At 59.7% G+C, this 23,897-nt stretch overlaps 1 protein-coding gene across 1 annotated transcript in view; it reads right to left on the reverse strand.

Moving 5' to 3' along the window:
* Positions 1–6,829: 6,829 nt before the first annotated feature.
* The window catches only part of BCAS3 (BCAS3 microtubule associated cell migration factor), a 586,026-nt gene continuing 568,958 nt past the window's right edge, over positions 6,830–23,897 (reverse strand). Inside the window, exons 27-28 of the mRNA XM_070774269.1 lie at positions 19,264–19,329; positions 6,830–7,631 (exon numbers count right to left, since the gene is read on the reverse strand). Of these exons, the coding sequence (XP_070630370.1) occupies positions 7,483–7,631; positions 19,264–19,329 (215 nt within the window). The 3' untranslated portion in view covers positions 6,830–7,482. The remainder of the gene's footprint in view (positions 7,632–19,263; positions 19,330–23,897) is intronic.

Genomic DNA, 23,897 nt, shown 5'->3' on the forward strand with positions numbered 1-23,897 from the left:
CTGGCCCCCACCCCACCGCCAGCGCCCACGGCTGCCTGCGCCCGGACTGGAAAGCGCGGCGGGCCGACCCGACCCGCCGAAAGGGCCTGAGGCGGGGGGCGCCCGGGCGCCAGGGCCCGTGGGGAAGGACCCCCAGCCGCAAGCCGCCCCAAGTGCAAAGCATTGACATGGCCCCGCGAGGAGAGGGGGCGCCCTCCTTCTCCCACGCCCGGCAGCCCCGCAGCCCCGGCCCGCGCCCCGGCTTGGCCTCCGATCCCGCTCCCGGCCGCGGCGCCGCCCGGGCCCCTCCACTCCGAAGGGAGGCAGCAGGTGCTGGAAGGAGAGGCCGGTGGGCGGGCGAGGCTGGAGGTGCCGGCTGCCGAGGTCCCGGAGCCGAACCCAGGTGGCGGGAGCCGGTGAGTGCGGCGGTGGCAGAGCCCTGGTGGGGCCGGCGGGGGCGGGAGGCGGACGCGGCCTTTCCTCGGGGAACGCGGGGACCCCCCTAGCCCGCGCCGACCCCCTCACAGGAAGCCCCTGGAAGAACCAGGAGTTCCGGGAAAGCCCTGGACTCAGCCCAGTATCCGTTTGCGTCCCCGAGCTAGTCGGAGCTCTCCCAGGAGAGCCGGTCCTCCGGACCGGGAAGGTGTGAGCGCACCTTCCGCGGGGCACCGGGCGGCAAGACGCCGGCGGATCCCGCCCACAGGTTCTTGACCCAACGAATTTTCGTCGCATCCGGTACCAGAGACACAAGCATGCCCCATCCTCTACACCGGCATCCTCTCTAGGCCACTTTCCTGGAATTGGTTCCCAGCTCTCGAAAGCTCACGTCTCCCAGGTTCCGTGGTGCCGACTAGCTAGTGTGGGGGTCTGAGTGTCTGTGCGCACCTGCAGTTGAACCTCCCTTCCCCCGCCCCGCAGCCAGACTTTGTTCTCCCGCAGGACCAGGGTTTTCTCCCGCCCTCAGTATGTGTGTGTGTGTGTGTCTCGCGCCCACGGTGGTAGTTCTCTCTGTGCTCAGCGGGAGTCGAACTTAAGGCGGGCGGCCACACACCTGCCTCGGATCAGTCTCAAGCCCTGACACTGCCTGATTCCTGGCGGTCGGAGGGCCAGACGGACCACGCACTGGACACGGGTGGCACGCCTGCCCGCACGCCCGATTCCAATGCAAGTTAGTTCGGCCGGCGCGGACTCTGCCCCGGCGTGGTGGGCGCGTACAGCCCACACCCACAGTTCCATGCGCTGCGCACACCAGTCGCAGGGAATCTTTATGCTGCACACGCAGACCTGGCGTGTAAAGTCTGATCACCCCGGGCAGTGCAGTTTGGGGACCGGCCGGAGTGGTTTGGCCTCCTCGACCTTTTTTCTACTTTCCTGAGCCGACCCCAGAGATCTTGCTACATCCCTATACAGCGCGCCACAGGGCGCCGCCCCCAGAGGGTTTTCCTTCCCGACCTCACTCTCCACTGGGTCGCTCCTCTCTTAGTGCCTCCTCTCTGTCTAGAACGAATCTTTGACTCCGTGCCGCGCAGTCTATGCAGCCCGGGCCAGATACATTGCTGCTTTGCCCCGGCAAAGTCCTGCCGGCTCCATCTTAGGCGAGATGTTGCCGCTGGGGAGGGATGTGTGTGGATAGGATTGCGCAGCTGGTGGGGTGACCAGATAACAGCCAGCGTTCCGTAGCCAGAAATCCGGGCACTGGCCTGGGAATCCGCGCATGCATTTGCAAAGTCGTGTGTGTACGCGTACTTTCAAACTTAAGAATGGCGTGGAGAACACCTAAGTGTGTGCGATTTGAACATTTTCCTGGGGAAGGTCTGTACCTGGTAAAAGGGTCCAAGACCCAGAGAATTTGAAACACGCTGGCCCAGGTTGTTTGCCCAAGAAACCGCGCGGCGACGGTGCAGCGGCTGCCTTTGGGGGACCACGATCCCACCTGGCCACAGCCACTGGGCCACGGACTTGCCCTCTGGCGGCCGCGGGCTCTTTCTCTGCCCGGACCCCATCAGCTGCCCTGCCCCGCCATCCCGCAACCAGCACGAGGTCCCGCTACAGCCACTCTTAATAGTCTGAATTTCCGTCCCCATTCCCCCCACCGCGCGCAACACCTCCCGCCAAACTCTCCAGCGAGGAATATCCTTGGCTCAACGAAAACCCGCGAAGCGGAGGCCCAGGCAGCTCTGGAGCTGCGCTGTGCGGCGTTCAGCTCTCGCTCGGCCCCTCCCCCGCTGGGTCTCCCCTCCCCTTCCCCTTCCCGGGAACAGGCGCCTCCGGGGGGTCCCCAGGGCTGAGAGTGCGTGTCTCTTTAAGAGGCCCCGGGGGGCGCCTCGCGAGCTGCCCGGGGCTGGAGGGGGAGGGCGCGGGCGGGAGCGCTGGCGCCAGGCGGCCGAGGCTCCACAACAAAGCTCCGGCCCCTGTCACTTCGCATCGGTCGAGCCCCGCAGACGGGCGGGGGACGCGCGCTCGGCCGCGCCCCCGCCCCTCCCCGGCCGTCCAGGGCCCGGGCGTCGGGCGGGCGCGGGCCTCTGGCCTCTGGCCTCCGGCCTCCGGAGCGTTGCACGCGCTCCGGACGCTCTGCGCCTCCCGCAACCCGGAAACCCGGCGGGGGCGGCCTGGGCCGGGTGTGGCCGCGGCCCTGAGCCTGGGCGGGCTGCCGTCGGTCCCTGGCCCCTAACCTTCCGTGGGGTCAGGGGCCGCGGCGGGGGTCTTCCCGGGGTTGGTCCCGCCGGCGTCTCGGGCTGTGTCCCTGGGCGGGGATCCGCCTGGAGTGATGGCCTGGGGGGCACGGGCCTGTGGCAGAGGGGACATACGTCCCCGCGGGTAGCGGGGCGCTGGCCTGAGGCGGGTACCAAGTGCGCGGTGGTTTAGGAGTGTGCCTGGGCTGAGCGCGGGTGACGCGCGGGGCCCTGCGCCTGTGACCAGCAGCGGAGGTGCCGCGGGGCGCGTGCATCCTCGCCCTGGCTTGTGTGCGCAGGAAGGAGGGAAGAGGAGGGCAGCATTGCCTCCCATCCCCGTCTCCCCGACCGGACCCGCGCCTTCCGGAGCCTTGGCGCCAGCCAGCCCCGTTCAGTGGCCGGGCCCGGCTCCCCCGCAGTCCCTGGTCTGCCCAGGCTGGGGGCCGCGGCCTCAATGACCCCGGCCCGCAGCGGCCCGGCCTGTCCCGTCCACTTAGACAAATTGCGGCTGACAGGCGCGCAGTCTCTCTGGAGTCGCCGCCCGCCCGTCGCCTCCCTCCCGACCCAATTACCCCGCGCAGGGTCGGGCCAAGTGGCTGGGACCGGGCGGAGGGCGCGAGAGGCGCGACCTCTTCTCCGCCGGTCTTGCGCGAGGCCTGGCGGCTGGGCCCCTTCTTCCGGTCAGGTTCTGGGGATGCCCGGTAGCAGCACGGCCCCTGGGGTCCTGTCCCCGGGCTTCCAGGCTGGCGGGAGGCCCGGGCTGGCAGCCCCGGCCCTCGAGGGTGGTCGCTCCGCACTTTCGAGGGCAAGCAAGGTCGCAGGGCCCCAACACCCAGGACACGTCCCTGCCGGACTTTGGGCGACTTCCCCAGAGTTTGGGGGACTCCATCATCCCGGGAGCTCCCGGAACTATTCTGTGCTCTGGGGTCGAGGTCCCGGGGTCGCAGCGGTCCGCTTGGGACGCAGGGGTTGGTAAACGTGAGGTGGACCTGCACAGGTGTGAGTTCTCAGGTGTGGGTGCCCGGGATCGTGGCAGAGTGAACAGGCCACGCTGCTCTGTGGCTTGAGGGGGCAAAGCACAGGAAGGACCCCCGTGCCCCGCCCCCCCGCCCCCCACGACCAGCCCACCTGCGAGAGAGGGGCGGGGCTGGCCTGAGCGCTCTCACCAGGTTTTCCATTCGCTTTCTGCAGAGACGCTTTGCCGGATTCCCTGGAGCAGCTTTGAGGGCAGTTCGTGACAATCGGGTTCCAGCGTCGCCTCACCCGCCCTTCCCTCTCCCTTCCAAAGAGCTACCTGGCCTGTCCCATTAGCCTCTAGGCCTCCAACCAACCTTTTGCTTTTTTGACCTGCAGCTTCCTCTTGGATCTTGGACCATGTTGCTTGTCTCTGCTGGGTATGTTCCTGTCCCCCCATTTTGCAGATGAGCCCAGAGGGGCAGTCATTTACCGGGGGCCACACAGCTACTGGTGGCAGAGCTGAGATGGGACCCATGGACCTTAAAAGAGAGCAAGGCCACTTCCTTAGCAAGTTAGTGATGTCGTTGCTGGCCCACTACCTACACCTGCACGGGCAGCCAAGCAATACTGAGACTCCTGGGCCCCAACCCTCAGGCTGGGCTCTGGGTTCTTCGAATCCAAGATAGTCCAAGATGCTCTTCCCTTTTACCCCTAGAGTTTCCAGCTCTAGGTCTGCAGGAGGGGGCTGCTTTCTCAGTGACACAGGGACTTCGGAGCAGCTTCAAAGCCAGTCAGGGGCCAGGGCTGGATGCTCTTAGGGGTAGGGAATGGGGGAGACAGGGCCAGAGTCTTGGACTGTGTGGGGGCCCAGGACAGGGAGGTCGACGCAGAACAGAGCCCCCTAAGGGAACTGGCCAGGACACGTGAGGCAGCAGGGAGCAGACAGGGGTCAGCAGATTAGCTGTGTGACTTCTTAACCTGGGACAAGGGCTCAGGCTTCTCATCTGCCAAAATGAGGACCGAACAGCTCTCTGGGGGTGCCTTCAGTTTAGAGATTCTCTGATCTGTGAAAACCAGAAAAACAGCAGCGAGCAACCATTTCCAGTCTCGGCTGGCAGCTGCCTGCTCTGGCCCCGGCTTGCTTGCAGAGGAGCTGACGCTAGTGTTGGACACAGGTTGGTGCCCCTGAATTTACCGTGGGGCCACTGGGCCATGGCTCTCGTCAGTCCCAGACAGTGCCCTGCCTCCTTGAGCTGCCACCCCAGTTCCCATCAGCCTCCGTGCAAACCATGAAGGTATTTTTTTCCCCTCCATCAAATTGGGAGAAAGTCCATAGTAATTTGCCTGTTGAGCGGGTAGCACTGTAAGAACCAGGGAGCTCACATGGCTTCCTCAAGGTCACCTGGTCAGGCCATAATTAGATGCATGTTCTCCTAGGTGATGCCATCCTGTGGGGGGTGGGGGGGGGGGGCTGCTGGAGGTGAGGCAGAGATTGCCCTGGGAGTTATCTCTAGAGGACAGGAGGCTGGCTGCTCCAGGGCCAGTGGGCAGTAAGGCCCCCCACCCTGGGGCCCAGTCTCACTTCCAGCTGATTACAGGCTGTGGCAGGGTCTATAACCTCTCCAATTAGCTGGAGGCCAGACCCAAGGCCTCTCTGATAACCCTAGCTCCAGTGGCAGCCGCCATGGGGCCAGCTTATCTGGCCTCTCTTATCCTGCCCCTTCCCCCACATACTCCAAGAGTTGCCCTGGCTGCGAGCAGATGAATAACCAGATTGTCCTGCAAGCTCAGCCGGCAAGTCCAGCCCTACACCCACCACTTTCCCTGACCGAGGGAGGCCACAGCTGTTTTTTGCACCCCCTGGAGGGAACAGGCTGAGCCAGGGAGGACTCCTGACTCTAGGCTGCCAGTCAGTCCCTGAGTGGTTGGGGAGCACTCCTGGCTCTCCATCTTTGCCCCCGCGTCTGTGTGCCTGAGGGTGGGTGAGAGAGCTGGATCCTGCCTGGAGCTCTGGACGCGTCCCCAAGGAGCCAGCCAGTAGGCACAGGCAGGCTGGGGGCACCCCTCTCTCTCCCGGCCCCCTTTTGACTGAAACACGGCTCTGGAGGGGTGGGGCTGTGCCTGGCGTATCAGTGTGTCCAACTGAACCAGAAAGGGGAAAGCTGCTGGTCGCCATCAGCCCCTGCCGGCTGGGCCTCCTTCTGTCCGGGCATGTGATCCTCGGCCCGTGGGTCCCAGGGCAGGAGGGACTGGCTTCAGCCACCCTCTGCAGGGCTGGCCACTCAGCCTTCGGAGCAGAGCGTGGTTCGGGTCCTGTCTTCCCCCAGCATGCCCAGCTGGCTGGGCACTGAAGATTAAATCTGTCCTCAGGTGCCAGGGCTGGATGGGGTGTGTGTGAGCAGGGCGGGGGCCCCGGGGCTGCCCTGCTCTGGCTGGACGGCTGGAAGGCAAGGCCTGCCTGTTTGTGAACATCTCTTCTGTGGCTGTTGCATTAAACTTCACCCCAAAGTACGCCTGGCTCAGTGGTTTCCTTCAGTCCCCCCAGGCCTCTCCAGGGTCTCCGGGGAGGCAGGATGGGGACTCGCACCCATTTCCTTCCCCCTCAGCACGCCCTCTTTGCTCCACCCCTGCCCGTCACCTTAGGTCCAGAACTGGGAGTGGGGAGGGGACCGCATCCAGAACCTGTCATCCAAGGTTCTGACCATCCTTCACCTTCTGAGTTTGCAAAGAGAGGTACAGGACTTCCCTGATGGTCCAGAAGACTCCCAGCTTCCAGTGCCAGGGGTGTGGGTTTGATCCCTGGTTGGGGAACTCAGATCTCACAAGCCTCGGGGCGCAGCCAAAGAAAAATTTAAAAATTAAGAAAAAAAGAGATATATGCTTTAAAAAAGAGAGAGGTAATGACAGGTCATGTCCCAAAGAGAAGGCCATAGTCTTCATCAGGCTCTCCTTACCACGGCAACCCAGCAGCACATTCCAAGGACCTGGCCGCCACAGCCAGGGAGGCCCGGGGTGCCCTCCAAAACCCAATGGCTCCGGTGACAGGCAAGAAGGTCAGAGGATGGGTTTGTCAGACGCCACCCAAGTTCTGGATTAAACATCCTCCTCCACCTTCCTCCCCGCTCCCCGACTCCCCCACTCCCACACTCGTCCAGGTGGGGGTGTTGGGCGCAGGGCCGCACGGTCAGGCTCCCAGGACCCTGACCCCAGCCACTCAGGGATGGACACCAATTGCAGCGTGATTTATTGAACAAGACGTGCACTTTTTGACAGGGCCTCAGAAACCACGGTTTCCTTCACTGAACAGTACAGGATCAGGGTACAAGGGCGTACAGACAAGAAAGACAAATCCTTTCCATGAGTTGAAGGGGAGAGAAAAGAGGAAGCGGGGCTTCTCCTTCCTTCCTCCTCCCCTAATACTCCGGGCCTCAGTTCAGCACCAGCGGGACGCTGGGCAGTGTGTGCCGAAGCCAGGCCTGGGTCGGGGCTGGCCGCTCGGGGCCAAGATGCCGCCGAGCCAACCCCCCTCCCCACCCTAGCCACCCCCTCCCCCCACCACCCCGCAGGAGCTAGGTTAGAAAATACAAAAGCGGGTCCGATGCGGGACGTCATGTGCAAACGGAGGCGGGACGGAGCTTCTGCAGAGTCTCGGCCACGGCCCACCCCATGACGGGGGCAGAGGTCAGCGCGCGCAGAGGTGCTTTGGAGAAGGGTCTCTTCTCGATCCAGGGAGGCTGGGCGGCTGTCATGAAGCTTGGGGAAGGTGGTGGGTTCAAAGAGGAACGGAGTCTGAAGGGTAGGAGCGGATGGGGGGCGTCTCCCTCTCCCTCCGGCAGGAGAGTGGGCCGGCCAGCCCGAAGCAGGCTGCTGGGACCTATGGGAAGCTGGTGGGGAAGAGGCTGAGGGGCTGACTCTCGTTGGTGGGCAGCGGAGACCGGTAGCCGTCGAAGTTCCTCGGGATGCTGCCGCTGGTGGAGCCCGAGCTGTTACTCAGAGTCTCGATGCTTCCCTCTCGCTGGAGTTCTGCAAGACAGGACAGAGGGCCAGGCCCGGTCAGGGGGCGTTCTCAGCGGGTAGGCGAGGGGTGTGCATTCTGGGCCGGCTGCCTGCCGCGAGGCCAGTCTGGGTCCACTGATATCCTTCTGCGGTGCGGGGGGTGGGGGGCAGCCTGGGTCCCAGGGAGAAGCCCCCTTGGCCGGCAGGCTCCCGTCACTTCCTCACCGTGTGAACCCCTTTAGCCAGGAGCATGGCCACCCTGATGATGCATTTGGACCACACTGCCATTTGTGGGGCATGTGCCCAGGCCTGGTGCAGACTCTTGCTCAGCCAGCTTGCTTCCCAACATCGTGAGAGGCTCCTGTTCTGGCAGGAGGGGAGAAGCCAGGAGGCAGGAAGGACCAAGGCATCCCCATCTGGTCCGTCCGCCCCTCGCCTCCCCTACCAGGGACCCGGGCTCAGCCACTCACTCGCTCACAGGTCCTCACCCACACCATCTACCTGCCTGCCAGGCCCCTCCTGTGCCCTCCCCCTGCAGGGGGGAGTGCCTGCTTTGAGAAGGACCTACTTGCCTGGAGTGCCTCCCTTCCCCTTCCTCTGGGCTCCCACGTGTCCTGGGGACCCCTCTGGAAGGGACGTGTTTAGGGTCCACCCGGGAGTCAGGTCAGGAGGCTCCCAGCCCCTCCCCTGGCGTCTGCAAGCCAGGCTACCATCTTGGAGATGGCACCTGGCTCCATCTCCTTCCACTATGGGCACCTTCCTCAACTGCCCTGCCATCTCTTGACCCAAGACAGGTACTGGGGTGGGTGGGCTGGGAACAGACTTCCTGGCATGCTGAGTGCAAGGCAGAAAGAATTACTTCTTGGCTTTCTGAGAGTGGTCAGTTCCTATCCCCTCTCCCTCACAGTGGGCTCTGAGATGTGGGCACACATATCCCTTGGCAAACTCTGGGCCTCAAGCCAAGATGAGGCACCTACAGTCCCTCCTTCTCCAAGGTACACCTGCCTGGGACAGAGTGGGAGGGGGTCTCGCCTGTCCACCCCGGAAGCCCAGGCTCTCAAAGCGGTTATTTGAGACAACAAAGTGCGCTCAAACGTGACACGTGTCTGGTCTCCTGTGCCTGCAGCCTGTGCCTAGGCCCCCTGCCACCTTCCACGCCCAGCACAGCTGGCTTTGGTTAGGGGATGGGTCACAGCCTTCACTCCTGGGCTAGCCACCACCGGCCAGCCAGGAAGTAACCACTGACCCCCACTCCCTGTGGGTGACCCCTGAAGCATGCTGGAGGCCCAGCAGCAGCAGCAGCCACAGAGTGGGTTGGGGGCATCTGTGCTGGCCTCCTTCAGACGCCTCCCGGTTCCAGTGTGAGGTGTGAGGCACCAGCCGTGTCCGGGGCCCAGGCTGGAAGAGTGTGCCTGCAAACCAGAACCTCTCAGCAGGTGGGGGGCTGTGGACACGGGCTGCAGGCCTGGCGACGGGCCCTGACTGCCAAGATGCACTGGCTGCCCTGTTGGGCCTGACCCTGAGATTAAGTCGAGTCATCCAGATGCCGCCGGAAAACCCAGACCCCCGCGCGGGCTCTCTCCTTCTCCACTCAGCCTCTAGCCTCCCCCTCATTTGGGGCCCATTGTGCCAGAAGGGACAGGACAGGAAAGCAGGGAGCAGACCCCCAGGTTTCTACACGGAAGCTTCGCACTCCAGGAAAGCTCTCCCCATCCCCTTGGTTTCTCACGAGTGCAGCCCGGAGGCCCCGGCCCCGGTGCCGGCCGTCCTGGCGCTAGGGGGCGCCGACAGCAGGCTGGGAGGGAGAGAGGAGGCGAGGTCCCAGCAGGGCGGCAGGGGCTGCCGGACTCCAGGCCCCAAAGAGAGCCTGGGACGAAGGGGCAGAAGAGGCAGCAGCCCCGGGGCAGGCCCAGCGTTTCTGATGCAAAGTGCAGGTCCGTCCCCACCGCCCCGGAAGCCGAGGCGCGGGGAGCCTGGGACCAAGCGGGGGACCCCCACTGCCCTGCAGCCACCCCCCAGCAGCGCAGGGACCCCGGCCCGTGAGTCCGCACGGCCGCCCCGCACCCCATCCTGTGAGTGGGGGGACAGGTGCCACAGATATTTCAAGATGATTTTGGGGCTCCCAGGGCCAGGGACAGCCTGTGCTGTCTTGCTCGTGTTTTCTCTTCACCGGCGAGGACCTGGGTGAGACAGAGGTGGCCCCTGCCTGCCGGGTGACCAGGCTCTGCTGGACTCAGGTCCCGGGCGTCTCCCCCGGCCTCATCCCTCCTGTCCTTGCCTGTGGCTGCTGCCCACTGGATAACTCCCAAAGCTCCCTACTGGTCTCCAGACCCCCCGAGCCCCCCTCTCCAAGCCACCGCATCCCAAAGCCAGAGCGTTCTGCCTGCAGCACAAACCTCATCTTGCTTTTCCTCTGCTTAAAACCTTCACCGTCTCCTAAGGGTTCTGAGGATGAGGTCTCTCAACTCCTCACCTCTATCAAACTGCCTTCCGGGACCTGCTCCTCTCCAAGACCCCACCTCACTAAAGTGGATTTGAGGAATCCAGATAACGAGCTTGGGCAGTCTGGGGGCCTTGCGAGGCTGCTCCAGGCCTCTGGGTGTGTGCTCATCTGGGGAAAAGCCCTTCCCAGGCTCCTGTGGCCCCCAGGACACCTACTTATCTTTGAAGCTTAGTACTCCCACAAGCCTGTGCTGTCGCCCTGGTAGCATGGCCAGGCCCCACCGCGCTCTGTACTGACTCCTGCCTGGGGCCCCCTAGCACGCTGGGCATCGTCTGCTCACATGTGCGTCACCGTCCATGTGGGGGGAGTCCCTTGGAGGCCGGCTCTGTGTTTGATTCCCTAGTGCCAAACCACAGAGCCTACAAAATAGTTGGTGTTCAAAAAGCAGTTCTTGAATGAATGAATGAATGGATGAATGAATGAGTGAGTGCGGAGGGAAGGGGATGGGTCACTGCTTCTGCAGCTTGGCTACCAGCATAAGAACCCGGGGCCCAGGTGCTCCTGGGCCGTTGCCTACATGCCCCCGTCAAACCCCTTGCTCTTCTGCTCCCTGAGACAGGACCGTGTGAGTGTGTGAAGGAGACGTGGATGTGGAGGAGGGGTGCACACACGGCCCCCCGCAGGCCACCCAGCCGCCCAGCCCTTCGGAGCAAGCGGCGAACGGAAGTGTGCGGCCTTACCTTCCTCCATCCCGAACACACGCTTTGTTACTGTTGGGTTGTTCGCGGGCGCTGGGCGGTTGGCATTGTTTTTTTTTTCCTTTTTTTTTCCCTTTTGAAAAGAAAAGCATTGAGGAATCTTTTGGGAAAAGATCCGGACAATGATGGAGTACACTGATGTCGGCAAGCAGGAGGCGAGGGCACCAGGAGGTGTGGGGAGCTCACGCTGGGAGGAGGGTAAGCTGGCAGCAGAGTTCTGCAGTGACATGCACGTGTGGGGGGCTGGGGACCAGTCTTGGGGGCCCCGGAGATGGAACTGTCATGGCAGAGCCGAGACCCCTTTCGTCAAGGGGGCGATGTGGGGGGAGAGGGTCTGTCCCCGGAGCAGGAGGAGCAGCTGTGGGGAGGGGAGAGGCGGGCCTGCCGGTCCATGCAGTGCCCGCGCAGGTGGGACCCAGGAGAGGACAGGAGACAGAGAAAGCCTGCGGTTTCCAGGGATGCCTCCGTGTGTTCTGACTCGGTGGTCCAGCTCGGGCTGCCGCCCTCCTCCCCCCAATTCCAAGACCCCCGGGTCTGAACGGCAGCCATATAGCTGCACTGGACTTGCAAGGAAAGCCCACCAGAAACCTGCCAGGGCTGCAAGGGAGAGCAAGCTGGGGACCTCTCCCCACTCAACACAAGTATGTGGATTCTGGCTGGTGGGATAGAGCCCGCTTTTATGGAGGCTGCTCTCCAGGCCTCTAAGATAACGGACTGCACTCAGACGGAAAATCTTACTGTGACCTCACGTTCCCCAGCGCCTCTGTGCGCCTGGGAGGTAGGTGCTGGTCTCCCCATTTTGCAGGCAGCTAAACCAAAGAAGAGCAGGAAGCCACTGGCTCTGGGAACACAACCCCTCGAGAAAGAACTGGGCTGATGGAGACGTGACAACTCCAGGCATCACTCTGACTAGTCCCAATCCCCTCCACTGGCTGTGTCCACCCGCTGGCTGCTGGCTCTTTTTGGAAAATGGGGCCTGTCACCCAAGCTGCCCCTCGAGGTCACGGGCTGGGACGGGGTAAGCCACAGCAGATAATGGGCAATGGAATGAGCAGCAGCTCCAAAGGAGAAGCCTCAGCTCTCACGAAATAAGCAAAGGACCGAGAAAGCTCAGCTCTCACGCCACCCTCACTCTATATGGAGCCTGGCAAATTTCACAGGTCTTGGGGGGCCAAAGAGGTGGCTGGCCTTGTCAGGGAGAAACAACCCTGGTTCCCTGGGTGTGTATGCCAAGGGAGACCCAGGGGGAATGGAAGGAGGCAGGAGCCTGGCTGCCCGCAAACGCTGCCCCCCTCTTGGGGTGGGCCGTGCAGATGAGGGAGACGGTCTGTCCTGGCCCCTCGACTCTCAGCAGGAGACTGCGGCCCCTCAGCCAAGGCAGGGGCTGTGGACACTGGCTCCTGGGAGCTCTGGGTGGGTGCTGCGGCCAGTGCCGGCTGCACCCGGGGAGAGGCAGAAGATGAGCCGGGAAGGGGACACACAGCCCCGGAGACGGCACGGGGGTGGGGGGCATGAGGAAGCCCCTCCCTCTGGAGTGCTGGTCCCTGAAGCTGCTTCACCCTGGAGGGCCTTCTCCCCGGGGCCTGTCCTCTCTCCAGGGTATAGACCCTTCACTCCCTCAAGGCCACTCTACGCCTGGCAACGCAGGGATTTTTGGGGACACCCGGGATGCGGCCTCTCCAAAGCAACAGTCACTTTCCTAAGCGCTGTGGTCTTGGTTCCCCCATCCCCGGGGAGGCATGGAACACTGAGGACACAGGGCCTCTGTGAGTTTCAGGGAGAGCTGGGGCGCCCAGGAAGGCAGGGGACCCAGGGGGGTCCGGAGTGAAGCACTACCTTGGGCTTGGCCTTCGGGCCTCTTCCAGGCCAGATGGCAGTGGCTGGAAAATCAGAGCCCCCAGGGAAGCCCCTTGGGTTTCTGGTGGGTGGAGGTGTTGTGGGGAGCCCTGGTCTCTGGACTCAGAGGGAGGCCTGTTTCGGGGACCAGTGAGGACAGTGCTGTGCTTTGGGGAGGAGGGTCCCTGGGGCCCCTGGTTCAGCCCCCAGGGCCCCCTGGCACTTCTCTTACCACAAAAGGAGCAGCGTTTGCTGCAGGGCCCTCCTGGTATGCTCAGAGGCTCCAGCCAGCCCAGCTCTGCATGCTGGGCCTCGAGATGCTGCTCATTAAAGGGATTAGCAGAGCACTTTTATTGGGTCCTGGCTGCAGCCACACACCCCATTCCCAAGCTAACCTCCTGGGCAGCCTGCGGGGAGCAGGATGAGGCCTCAGGGCGGAGTCTCAGGCAGCACTGGCCACAGGCTTCCAGCAGAGAGAAGGGAGCGTTCCCCCACCCCGCCCCTTGGCCTCAAGGCCCAGGTTGGGGAGGCAGATGAGGCGAGTGGTTCAGAGAGCCAGCTCTGGGCCCTGTGACCTGGGAGACTTGGGGCAAGGTCCTCAACCCCTGTGCCTCAGTTTCCTGCACAGGCAGCTAGCAAGGTCTGTTTCACAGTGCGCTTGTAGAATTAAATAATGCATGCAGACTGCATCACAAAGTGCCTAAAGCTTCCAGTCAGCAAATGTGAGTTACTCTCATTGCTGCAATCGTATTAGTGATTGTGATTATCCACAAGACCTTGCTGGGGGTGCCCTCCGGCTTCCCTCCCCCAGCAGGTGTCCCTGCCATCCAGACCCTCACCCCCACCCCTTCCCCACTGGAACTCTGGGAGAGTCTTTCTTTTTAATCAAGAAATGGCCTGAAGAGGAAGATGGCAGATTATGTGTTTACAGCTTTTCATTTCCCGCCTTGCCTCTTTGGAAGTACCCTCTTCCAAGCTGGAAAATAAATTTCCAACCCTGTTGACGTGCATTGATTTTTCCCTCCTGCGTGCACCTCCCAGTTCTCCCCTGTCAGCAGGACCTGTGGTTAAGCCCCCTGCCTGGGTTGGGCTCAGTGGTACCTCTGGGGAGCGATGGAGGTGGGTGCAAGCGGAGCACAGAGCAGCCAGCCAAACTGCCCTATCCTGCCCAGTGCCTAGCTCAGAGGTCTGCAAACAGAAATGATCTGGGTTCCCTTCCATGGTGAGGGGTCTTGGCTGGGGGCAGGAGGAGGGATCCTCTGACCCAGATCTTCAGCATCTTTCCTGCAGCCCCCCTGGGATATACAGGGAGGAGACCAGAGGACCACAGAGAGGATGGCTTCGAGCTCAGCAAATGGTTCCAAATGGGCTCTGCCCCAAGCAATGGACATTATCCACAGGGGGCCTTCCAACGAGGGCCTGGGACCAGCTGTGCAGACAGGCATGGAAACAGAGGTGCGGGGTTGGGGGGTGGCTGGCCGCCTCCCACAGGGCTCAGCTTCTGGTGTGGGAAGAACCCAAAGAGATGATCTGGATGCCAACGAGGGGTTGGTCCTGGTGGGCGTGGCTCTGGGCTGCTTGTCTCACACCAGCCCTGAGCCTGCAAACTACTGTCCTCTCTTCCAGAGTGTCACTCTGGGAGGTGAGGGGGGCTCTTCAGGGAGAAAGAGCGGGGAGTTGGCTGAGATCGCTTCCTGAAACTCGGACAGCTCTGTCCACACTGTGGGCGGAGCCGGCCTCAGCCCCAGGGCATTTTTCAGGAGGTTAAAAGGGCAGCAGTTAAAGAGGAGGCAGCCTGCAGGGGGGCCCTGATTTTCTCCCCACTTGGACACACCCACCCTGGCTCTTCCTGCCCCCTCCAACCAGCCCTTCAGGGTCCCACCCTCAGGCGCCCCCACCAGGCTGCAGAGGTGCCAGCCGACCAGGGACCCGCTTCTCCACCCACACCAGGTCTTGGGGGCTGAGTGGGGCTGAGAAGTTGTCCTCTTTCTCCTCCAGCAAGGGGTTTCTGCTCCCCTCCCAGGCTTGCTTGTGGAAGGAAGGAGGGCAGTTTCCCACAGTTGAGGGGCTGAAGATGAAAAGGCCCTTCCACGTTCAGATAAGGGGAACCCTGATCTGGTCAATGGAATGAAGGTGGATGAAAAGATGGCTAACAATGGCCTAGGACTCTCCCGGGTTTCACACCTGTGTCTGAGCACTGAGGCCACCTACTTTCGGTCCTCTCACCGCACACTCAGCCTGGGGTCCCTGAGAGCTTGTGCCAACGGCCTGAGTCCTGTAGCCAGTGCGCAGGCACACACCTTCCTTCCTGGCAGGAGTCTCTTCCAACCCAAGTGCTTCTGCAAACCTGCTTTCTTATCTCCCTGCCCAGCTCTTTCTCCTGGTGTACCGCAGGTACTGAGACCCAGAACACCACAGGATGAGGCCAAGGTCACGTGGTCTGCCTTGCCCCTCGCCCCTCCCCTTCCCCAGCTCCAGACGTTAAGGGCAAATACTTGCTGCTCTCGCCTTGGGTCCCTTGAACTGTTTCCCTCGGCCACTGGGGCCACGCATGGGTGCCTAATAACCTCAGGGGAGACTTGGGGCCTAAGGGAGACCCTAGTCCTGCTGGGTATCCACTGGCCCCTCCCCGGAAGGTGAAAGTCATGGTCAATACCTGGAAAGGATGACTAAGGAGACCATCAGGTGGAGAGCCCTCTCTGTGTCTGGAGGAAAAGACATAGCCCCTTCCTTCCCTCCATGAGGACAGGTCCTCAGGCCTCTGGAAAAACCCTACTCATGAGAGCAGGCCAGTCTGGCATTAACACATGAGGCAGGGACAGAGAGGCAGGCTAGATCCTGGAGCTCCTGGTGGGCTCAGTGGGGATGACACAAGAGGCACATGCTGGAATGCTGGGGAAGAAATAATCAAAGAGGAAAAAGAGGGGGGGAAGGAGGCCTGAAGAATGAGGAAGGGTCAGTGTTCAAAAGGCATCCTCCACCTGGAGCTGGGTGTGTATGTGTGTGCACACGTGTGCACCTGTATGTGTATGTGTACATGTGCATACATGTGTGTGCGCATGGGTGTGTACATGCACCCACATATGTGTGCTTGTGTATGTGCATGCGGGCATGCGTGTGTGCTGGGGGTGGGGAAAGCAGCAGAGCATCTGAGTTCCAGGCAGAGCAGCTCCTGCCCAGCCTTAGATGGGGGGTTACCCAGGAGGTGGGCTGGGGTCTGGGGGCTGCAGCCTTTCCCTGAGGCCCCTCCCACCACAGCCATGACGCGGCACCAACTCCAGGCAGGGAGAGGCCCACTCCCAGGAACCCCACGTGACCCAGGCCCTCTCCAGTCTTGGCTTAAGGGGAAGAGGGCAGGACTCCCCATCCCGGCCACCCAACAGCACCGCGGGTGCGGGGACCCTCTCGGGGCCACTACATCAGTCTAACTGTAAATCCGGACCCAGGCAGAGTGAGTCCGGTCATGGCGTATTATACATGGGGCCAGGAAGGGCGGAGCTGACCTGGCTCATGGTCCCCGGTTCTGAGTGATGTGATAAATCTGGCTGAAATGTGCTTGAGGTCAGCCAGACGGAGGAGCACCCTGGAGCTGACCCTCCCAGTGGCTACGAGGAAGAGGCGGCTGAGAACTCACCCTAAACCCCGCTCTGCCGCAGACATGCTGAACGACCTGGGCAAGTCCCATACCCCTTCTCCGCTTCACCACCTGTCAGGCAGGAGGGCAGCGGCTGCCCTGGCAACCTCATGGGCCGTGTGAGGCTCTGAAGAGAGGAGGATGTGAAGGTGCTTCGAGAAGCAGGATAAGCCCCGAGGGCGTGGCAGAGACTCTCACTGCAGTGGGGTCCTGGCTAGAGAGCTGGGGGTGCCGTCTCTGAGGCCCCTGGAGAAGCGGTCCTCACCCAGGAAGGCCCGAACTGCCCCCTCTAGCCCCAGGCCAGCAGTGCGGCCTGGGGGCAGAGCCTCAGCAGAATGGCACCTGAGACAGATGTGGAGGGGGGCATGGAGCTAAGGGATGCCTGGCTGGGCTCTGGGAACAGCCTTCTCTGCGCATGCCTGCACGTGGCGCCCCGTGAATGGGCGGCTCAGCACGGCTCCAGGGAGGACACAGCTCAGAAACTGTCCCAGAGAACCAGGTGTCCGGCAGCCAGCCTCAACCCGCCCTGCCTCCTCAAGTGGGGTCTTCTCAAGACCCTCTCTGGGGCTGTGAGATGGCGCAGCGCAGCTTGCAGACCGCAGGGGAGACGCTGCTCCCCAAACGTGGCTGGCCTGATGGGCTCGAGCCACATCTGGTTCCCATTCAAATGTCCAAACGTAATTAAATTCTCTCCGACGCAGCGGAAGAGTTTGGTAAGATGTGGCTTTCCCCCTTCCACCAGGGTTAAGAAATCACTGTCTCGCACTCCAGTGGCTGACCGGCGCTCCTCCCGGCCGCCGATCCCTCCTGCTCCACCAAGGAAGGGCCTGTGTTCGGCTCTGTTTTCTTGGGCTGAAGGGGCCAGGGCCCTCCCCGCAAGGAGGAACAGCAGAGGCCAGAGCTCCTGCGGGCTTCATCGGGGTGGGGAGGCGAGCCACCCTGGGAAGACAGCTGCGGGACCCAGGCTCACCCTGGGGACACACCAGTGTCTGGATGCGAGGGGTCTTGTGACACCCTGCCGAGGGATTCCCCTCTCTGTAGCTCCTCACAGCAGGATGCGCGTGCATCTCTGGCCTGCCTCTGTGGGCAATGCAGCCTCCCCAAGTCAGGCCCAGGGTTGGGGGGCAGCTGCCCACCCGCCATGCATGGAGGAGGGTTGAAGATGGCCAGGGGCAGCCCAGGAGCCCGCCCAAGGGATCCCCCGGGGCCGCCACGTCACAGGGGCTTGCTGGTTGCCTCTGGCCTGTCAGAGCCCCAAATGGGTTAAGGGGCAGCTGGGTCCAAGGTACCGGGCCTTGGTGGGATGGAGGGCGGCCCCTTCCACAGTGAGGAGGCCCACTCACCCGAGGCGTCGGCGCCTCTCCTGGCCTCCTGTTCGGCCCCTGCCTGAATTCAAGCACAGTTCCCTGGGTGGGCTTGCCTTTTCCAGCTTCCCTTCCCAACTGAGCACCTTCAGTATACGGCTTCTTTTTACTTAGGGATTTATGACTTTCACGGTAATGGGTTCATTCTACTTCCTCTATGTCTATTTTTCTAATCACTGTGGTATAGGCTTTATGAGACATTTTTTTAATAAAATAAGTCGGGGTATTATTCTTTTTGAAACTATCTATCCTGTAAGTTAATGACTTCAAGAGGGTGTGGATGCTCCCCAGAGACAAACGGGGGCTGGGGAGGGGATAACTCTGGTGGGGGTAAGCGAGAATCTTCCAGATTCAAGAGAGGTCCCTTGACGACTCTAGGCCAGGTTGCTCACCGATACCCCTATCTGAGCTCTAAGACCACTTTTAGGCTCACAAGGCATTTCCACACCAAAGAACGCTCACCCTGGATATGGGCCCAGCACACACAGCAACCCCAGTATTGCTGACCTGGCTCTAAATAGGAAGAATTTTGTATATCTGGTTCCAAATGGTTAACAGTTAGTAATGGATTTAATTTAATTTCTGGGTGGCATGACCGCCAAGGCCATGTGTCTGGTGCCTTCGTATCAGTGAAGGTTTTAAGGAAATAAACCCAGTTCGTGGATCAGTCGTCCTAGGCCAAGCCTAGCCAAGACATTGGTGCTGGGGTCGAGGTCTCTGTGGCCCCCGTTAGGGTCCCGGCCTAGGATCCTGAACCCATAGTCACGAGTCTCAATTAATCGCCGTGGCGCCGCCCGTGGCAGAGGAGAAGGTGGGCAGACGCTGCCTTAGCCTTTGTGCTCTGCGCTCAGACTGCCTGCTGGTGCCGGGGCTCTATTCATTATTCAATTCAGCTCGCTCAGACGAGCTTTTCCATTTGCTCCTCCAGGAGGAATAACAAATCTAGAAATGCAATTCCACTTTGCTGTATTAAGATATTGATTTGCCTGTCGAGTGGAAGTGCATCTGTTCTGTCAGCTCCCCCGCTCCTGTGGGCAGGAAGGGGTTAACCAAATGTTTATCACAAGGCTGGCTTCAGAGTTGAAAGTAATGTGATCAGTAATGAATTTTGTGTTACATTAGGTTGTATAAATGGACAGACAAGCGCAGACAACAAGTGGCCAGGAGTCGGGGCTAATCTAATGATGTAAAAATAGAGACAGCACCAATTATACTAGGGGCCAGCTCCAGGCTCCTGCAGGGACTGCAAATGAATAGGTACAAATCAAATTACTCACTAATAGACGCACTACAAGAGGGGCAGTCAATGGTAAATGCATTAGAGCCTAGTGACCTCTCTGCTCTGCACTGCAGAATCCGAAAATTTGACTTCCATCTTAAAAGTGGGGGGCGGGGAGTGAGGTTCTCAAAGAAACTCTTGTTGGGGGAACAAGAGTGGCTACTCCCCACCCCAAACCAGGCCACAGCCAGAAGGTACCCCGTCTGAGTCGACCTCCTGCCCTTGCTCTGATGCCTCCCAAAGCCTGAGCACCAGGGGGTGCAGGGGTGGGGGTGACCTCTGGGGGAACAAAAAAGGACCAGGGGATGAAGCCCTGCATGTAGGCAAAGACAGGAAGTTACATACCAACACACTTCACAACCATGTGTCTCTCAGGGGTGGTGGCTTTTACTGCTACTTCAAAGGCTGTGTCTGTATCGAAAATAAAATATTTCTTTAAAGAGGATTGCAACACGGACCCTGCAGGGAGCAGCCGGTAGAGAGATCAAGGGGAGAAGAGATCAGAATCTGGTCTGACCACTGGGAGCTGTGCGGTCTGTTCTGAGGCGCGGCGTGTGCAGGGCTTCATCTATTTCCCACCAGCCCAAACTGGTCTGTCCTCGCCCCTTTGCTCCTCCTCCCAGTCCCGCCGATGTTCCTGCCTGGGGATGGAAGCAGGGAAGGCTGTGGAGGTCCTGCCAGCACGTGGGCAGCCCCTCAGGTTTTCTTCCTTCTCTGGGGCTCTAAGAATGGAGAGAGCAGGCCTGAAGTTCCAACCTGCTGGGCAGGGCGAGGGGGCTGCTCAGAGAAGCCTTCTGACATGCCCCAAAGCATGAACCATATGCTTACGTTCAGCTCCCAGTGGCTTGGGGAGGCAACAAGTATGAAATCCAAGTCCCTCCAAGCATGGAGACGGGGGCCCTGGTAGGCCTGGCCCCACCCGCTCCCCTGTCTAACCGAGCCCTAAGGCCAGCCCCAGTCACACACATCAAAGTGGAGAGTGCACACTGGTCCTGGCCAACTGGAGATGAAGGGAACAGGCCGGGAAGATGAGGCCTGGCCCCTAGCCGGGGCGGGGACAGGCACCCAATGGAAAAACAAATCCTGAACAAATGAAGCAACAGGATGTCAATTCTCCGCAAACTCAATTAAGCACATGGAGGGGTGGGATTGCAAGCTATCGGGCTACACGAAATAAAACACATGTGAGGGGCTGGGGGAGGTCCGGGAAGCCTGGGGCGGGGGATTCTGCCCACACACCTTAGAATGCCTTCTGGAGTGGGCCTGAAGGTGTCTGGCTGCGGGGTGGGGGGTGCAGGGGTGGGGTTCAGAGAGAAGTGAGCAGGAAACAATCACCCAATGTCATAGGGTAGACAGCTGACTCTGGTGTGGGTGCTCGGAAACGCCTCCTCCTGTTAAACCCAATCTGATGGGCATGGCTTGGCCTTCTCGGTACCAGCCTCTCTTTTGCTTTAAGAGCTCAGGCTCTGGTTTCCTAAGGGGTCAGAGGGCCATTTCCAACGTTCATTGTGTGTCTGTCTTTCCTCCCTCACCAGCCATCCCACCTCGGGGGTGGTCCAAACACCTCAGACCATCTTCTGAGGCAGAAGGGCAGAGGTAGGGGCCGAAGGGAAGGATGGGTATTTAACCATCCATGACTGTGTTCAACTTTGTTCAGATCTTACACCTTGCAGAAAGGTCAACGGTTAAAGGTGAATTCCCTGGCAGAAGAGGAGGAACAGAGAGAAAGCCTCCCTTTTGTTAACCATTTACCCGTGTTCATGTCTTCAGAGAAGGGCCCTTATCAGGGGGGTCCAGTGGCTCTTCTCCACCCTCTGTCCAAGCCTGTCCATTTCCCACAGGAATCCCTGCTTCCCTGTTGAGGCGATGCCTGGAAGGGGGACCTGTGAGGTCACGGGGGCACTTCCTCCTTATAGATAGGAATCGGTGCGCTCTGGTTAAAGAATCCAGAGTCGACTTTGGGCAACTGAGAAATGAGCAGAGATGCTTCTCAGCCCAAGTTCTGCATTATAGCTCTGCCTTTGCCTGGAGCTTTCAACAGCCTTAGGGGAGAAGAAGAGAGGGGTGTGGGGGCTGGTGGGGGCAGAGGGAGAGGGGGCGGGGCAGGAGAAACTACCTACCTAGAATGGGCCAGGAACCAACAATTGTGTCTTTTAAACACAATCCCTTTTCCCATTGCTCTGACTGGCTTCCATTGACCTCTCAGGAGCCACAAGACCCATCCAGTCATTCAGCAAACATTAACTGGGGATTCAGCCTGGCTCTGCTCCCAGTGCTGGATGCAGGGCAGGGAAAAGGCTGCTGGTCAGAGGCAACAAAGATGAACTGGATTCAGGCCAAGGATCCGGGATTGGGCTAAGACACACCGGACGGGCAGTCTGGCTGAGGTAGGGGCTGGAAGGACCACCGGAGCTGAGCCTTACCCCAGTGGGTTGGAGAAGGGAATACGCCGCTGCTCACTAATGTTAAAGGCAGCATGCGTGGCCTGTCCTGGACCAAGCGTCCCGTGCGCAGGCAATGCATAAGTTCAGAGACAGGGGAGATTAGAGTCTGGTCTAAAAAGGGAACTTGGTAGGGGGCGAGGGCAGCAGGCCCCTGAACAGAGACAGGTCAGCAGGGCTTGTGCTGGGGATGATGGCCGAGGGTGTTGGCATGAACTATGAATGAGGGTGACTGTGGAGGGGGTGTCGGGGAGAGGCTGGAAAGGTGCGGCAGCCCGAAAGTGAAAGTGAAAGTGAAGTCGCTCAGTTGTGTCCGACTCTTAGCGACCCCATGGACTGCAGCCCACCAGGCTCCTCCATTCATGGGATTTTCCAGGCAAGAGTACTGGAGTGGGGTGCCACTGCCTTCTCCAGCAGGAGCCCGAAAGAGACTCTGAAATATGACGGCAGGGTCCCAGGCGGTCAGCTGTGGGCCCGGGAGGGCTGACGGAGAGCGGGCCCTAACATGACGGTGGTTTCCTTTTCTGGGGCTCCCGTCTCAGGAGAAATGGGTGGAAATGACTCAGATGATAGGACATTAAGAACCGGAAATTCTTCCTGGACATCTCCTTTTAATCCCACAGCGCTGAGTTATGATTTCACATCAAAGCTTTCATTTTCTCCTCCTTTGCCCATCGTAATAGGGGATATCTACCGCGTGGTGGTGTGACAGGACGTTTGCACGGGTGGCATGGAGTCTGAGGCATCAAAGCCGTTTGGGGGGTGGCGCCTTGAGGACAAGAGACAGGAGGAAACGAGGCGACCGAAGCGCTCAGCACGGGGAATGGCGGCGGCCAGGACGTGAAGGAACAGGAGGCCAAAGCTTACTACACTTCGTGGCTTCCCTCTCCCAGGCCTTAGAGGGGAAGAAAGGAGACAGGGGAAGCTTTTTCTCTCCCTGAGGGCAGGAACTGTGCCCAGGGGCACCTCAAAGAGCCTGCCTACAAGGGGAACCCCAGAGAGACGGCACGGGTCTCCAGAGGAGGCAGTGGAGAGGAGGCCCTGAAAGCATTTTGTAAAGACACGGAAGGAGGAGAAAATCCAGGGCCCAACTAGGTAAAGCAGAGAAGGACCTACGGGACTGGCCAAGTTGCTTGGACGACAGTGCTTGCCGGAGAGTAGGGATGTTTAATAGCTAAGAGAGAGCTCTGTGGGTGGCTCAGCAGTGAAGAGTCCGCCTCCCAGTCCAGAAGACATGGGTTTGATCCCTGATCCGGGAAGATCCCACGTGCTGTGAAGCACCTAAGCCCCTGAGCTACAACTGAACCCACGTACCCTAGAGCCCGTGCTCCGCAACCAGAGAAGACGCTGCAGTGAGAAGCCGCGCCCTGCAACCAGAAAGTAGCCACTGTTGTCCCCAACTTTTTAGAGAAAAGCCCGCGTGGCAATGAAGACCCAGCACAGCCAAAAAAACATAAATAAACAAAAAATTTGAAAGCTAAGAGAATTAATTCAGCCCCCATGCCTGCAAGTATGGTCATGTGATCACGTGGTGCCTGTGATGGGAGGGGATATTATGGCTCCTGCTGCCTTAGCAGGAAAAGGTCCCCAAGACTCAGCAGCAAGGCAGGCAGGAGTTCCAGGCCCGTTGGAAGAGCTAATCCTAGAGGAAGAATGCAGGGGCCAGCGTGCTGGGTTATGTGTTTTGGGGTGCCTAGCTGGTCAACTCCAGTACCAATAACTAACACTGGTTGAGAGCTGAATTCCTTCAGTCCTGAAATGAAAGCTATTAGCGTGCATGCACGCGCACGTGCACACACACACACAGCGCTTTGAGTCATCTTTTGCAAAACATAGGTTGTCAGTGGATATTTATTAATTCACTTATTGAACCCTTCCTGTGATCATTTAAAAACTTCATACTGTTCAAAATGTGCTTTCCACGTTAAGAAAGAAAAAAGGTACTTTTCAAAGTACCTTAAGCCTTTTCAAAGAGTAGAGGTAAAGATTTCTGACAGAAATCTTTGGAAGACCTTTAGTTGAAAATAATCTCATAGCCTTTTCAGCTGAGTAATTAATATACATTCAGGAAAACTCAGAGGATTTAGCAGAATAAACTAGAGCATTGGTTTCCAAACTAGATTACAATTCATCAATGTGTTGTAAAATCATTGATTTGTAAATCATTGATTGTGTTGTAAAATCAATTTAGCGGGTCCAGACTGCATTAAAAAAAATGAAATAAAATAATCCTAGAGTGCTTTGCCTATACTACTGTTTTCTGAAAGTTCTGACTAAGAAATATTTGAGAGAAAGTATATTTGAGTAAGGAAGTTAAGTGTATGGAAGGTAAGAGGTAAAGATTGAGCCCCTAGTGTGATCCCCAAGAGTAATTGCTTCTGGACTAGAAGAGTCAGTTAAAGAGATGCTGGACACAGTTCCATGCGCTAAAGTAGGTCCTTGTTATTTTATATATAGTAGTGTGTATATGAGGAAAAGGCAACAGCACCCCACTCTAGTACTCTCGCTTGGAAAATCCCATGGATGGAGGAGCCTGGT

The sequence above is a fragment of the Bos indicus genome, chromosome 19 (assembly GCF_029378745.1).
Source record: "Bos indicus isolate NIAB-ARS_2022 breed Sahiwal x Tharparkar chromosome 19, NIAB-ARS_B.indTharparkar_mat_pri_1.0, whole genome shotgun sequence".
NCBI classification, from domain to species: domain Eukaryota; kingdom Metazoa; phylum Chordata; class Mammalia; order Artiodactyla; family Bovidae; genus Bos; species Bos indicus.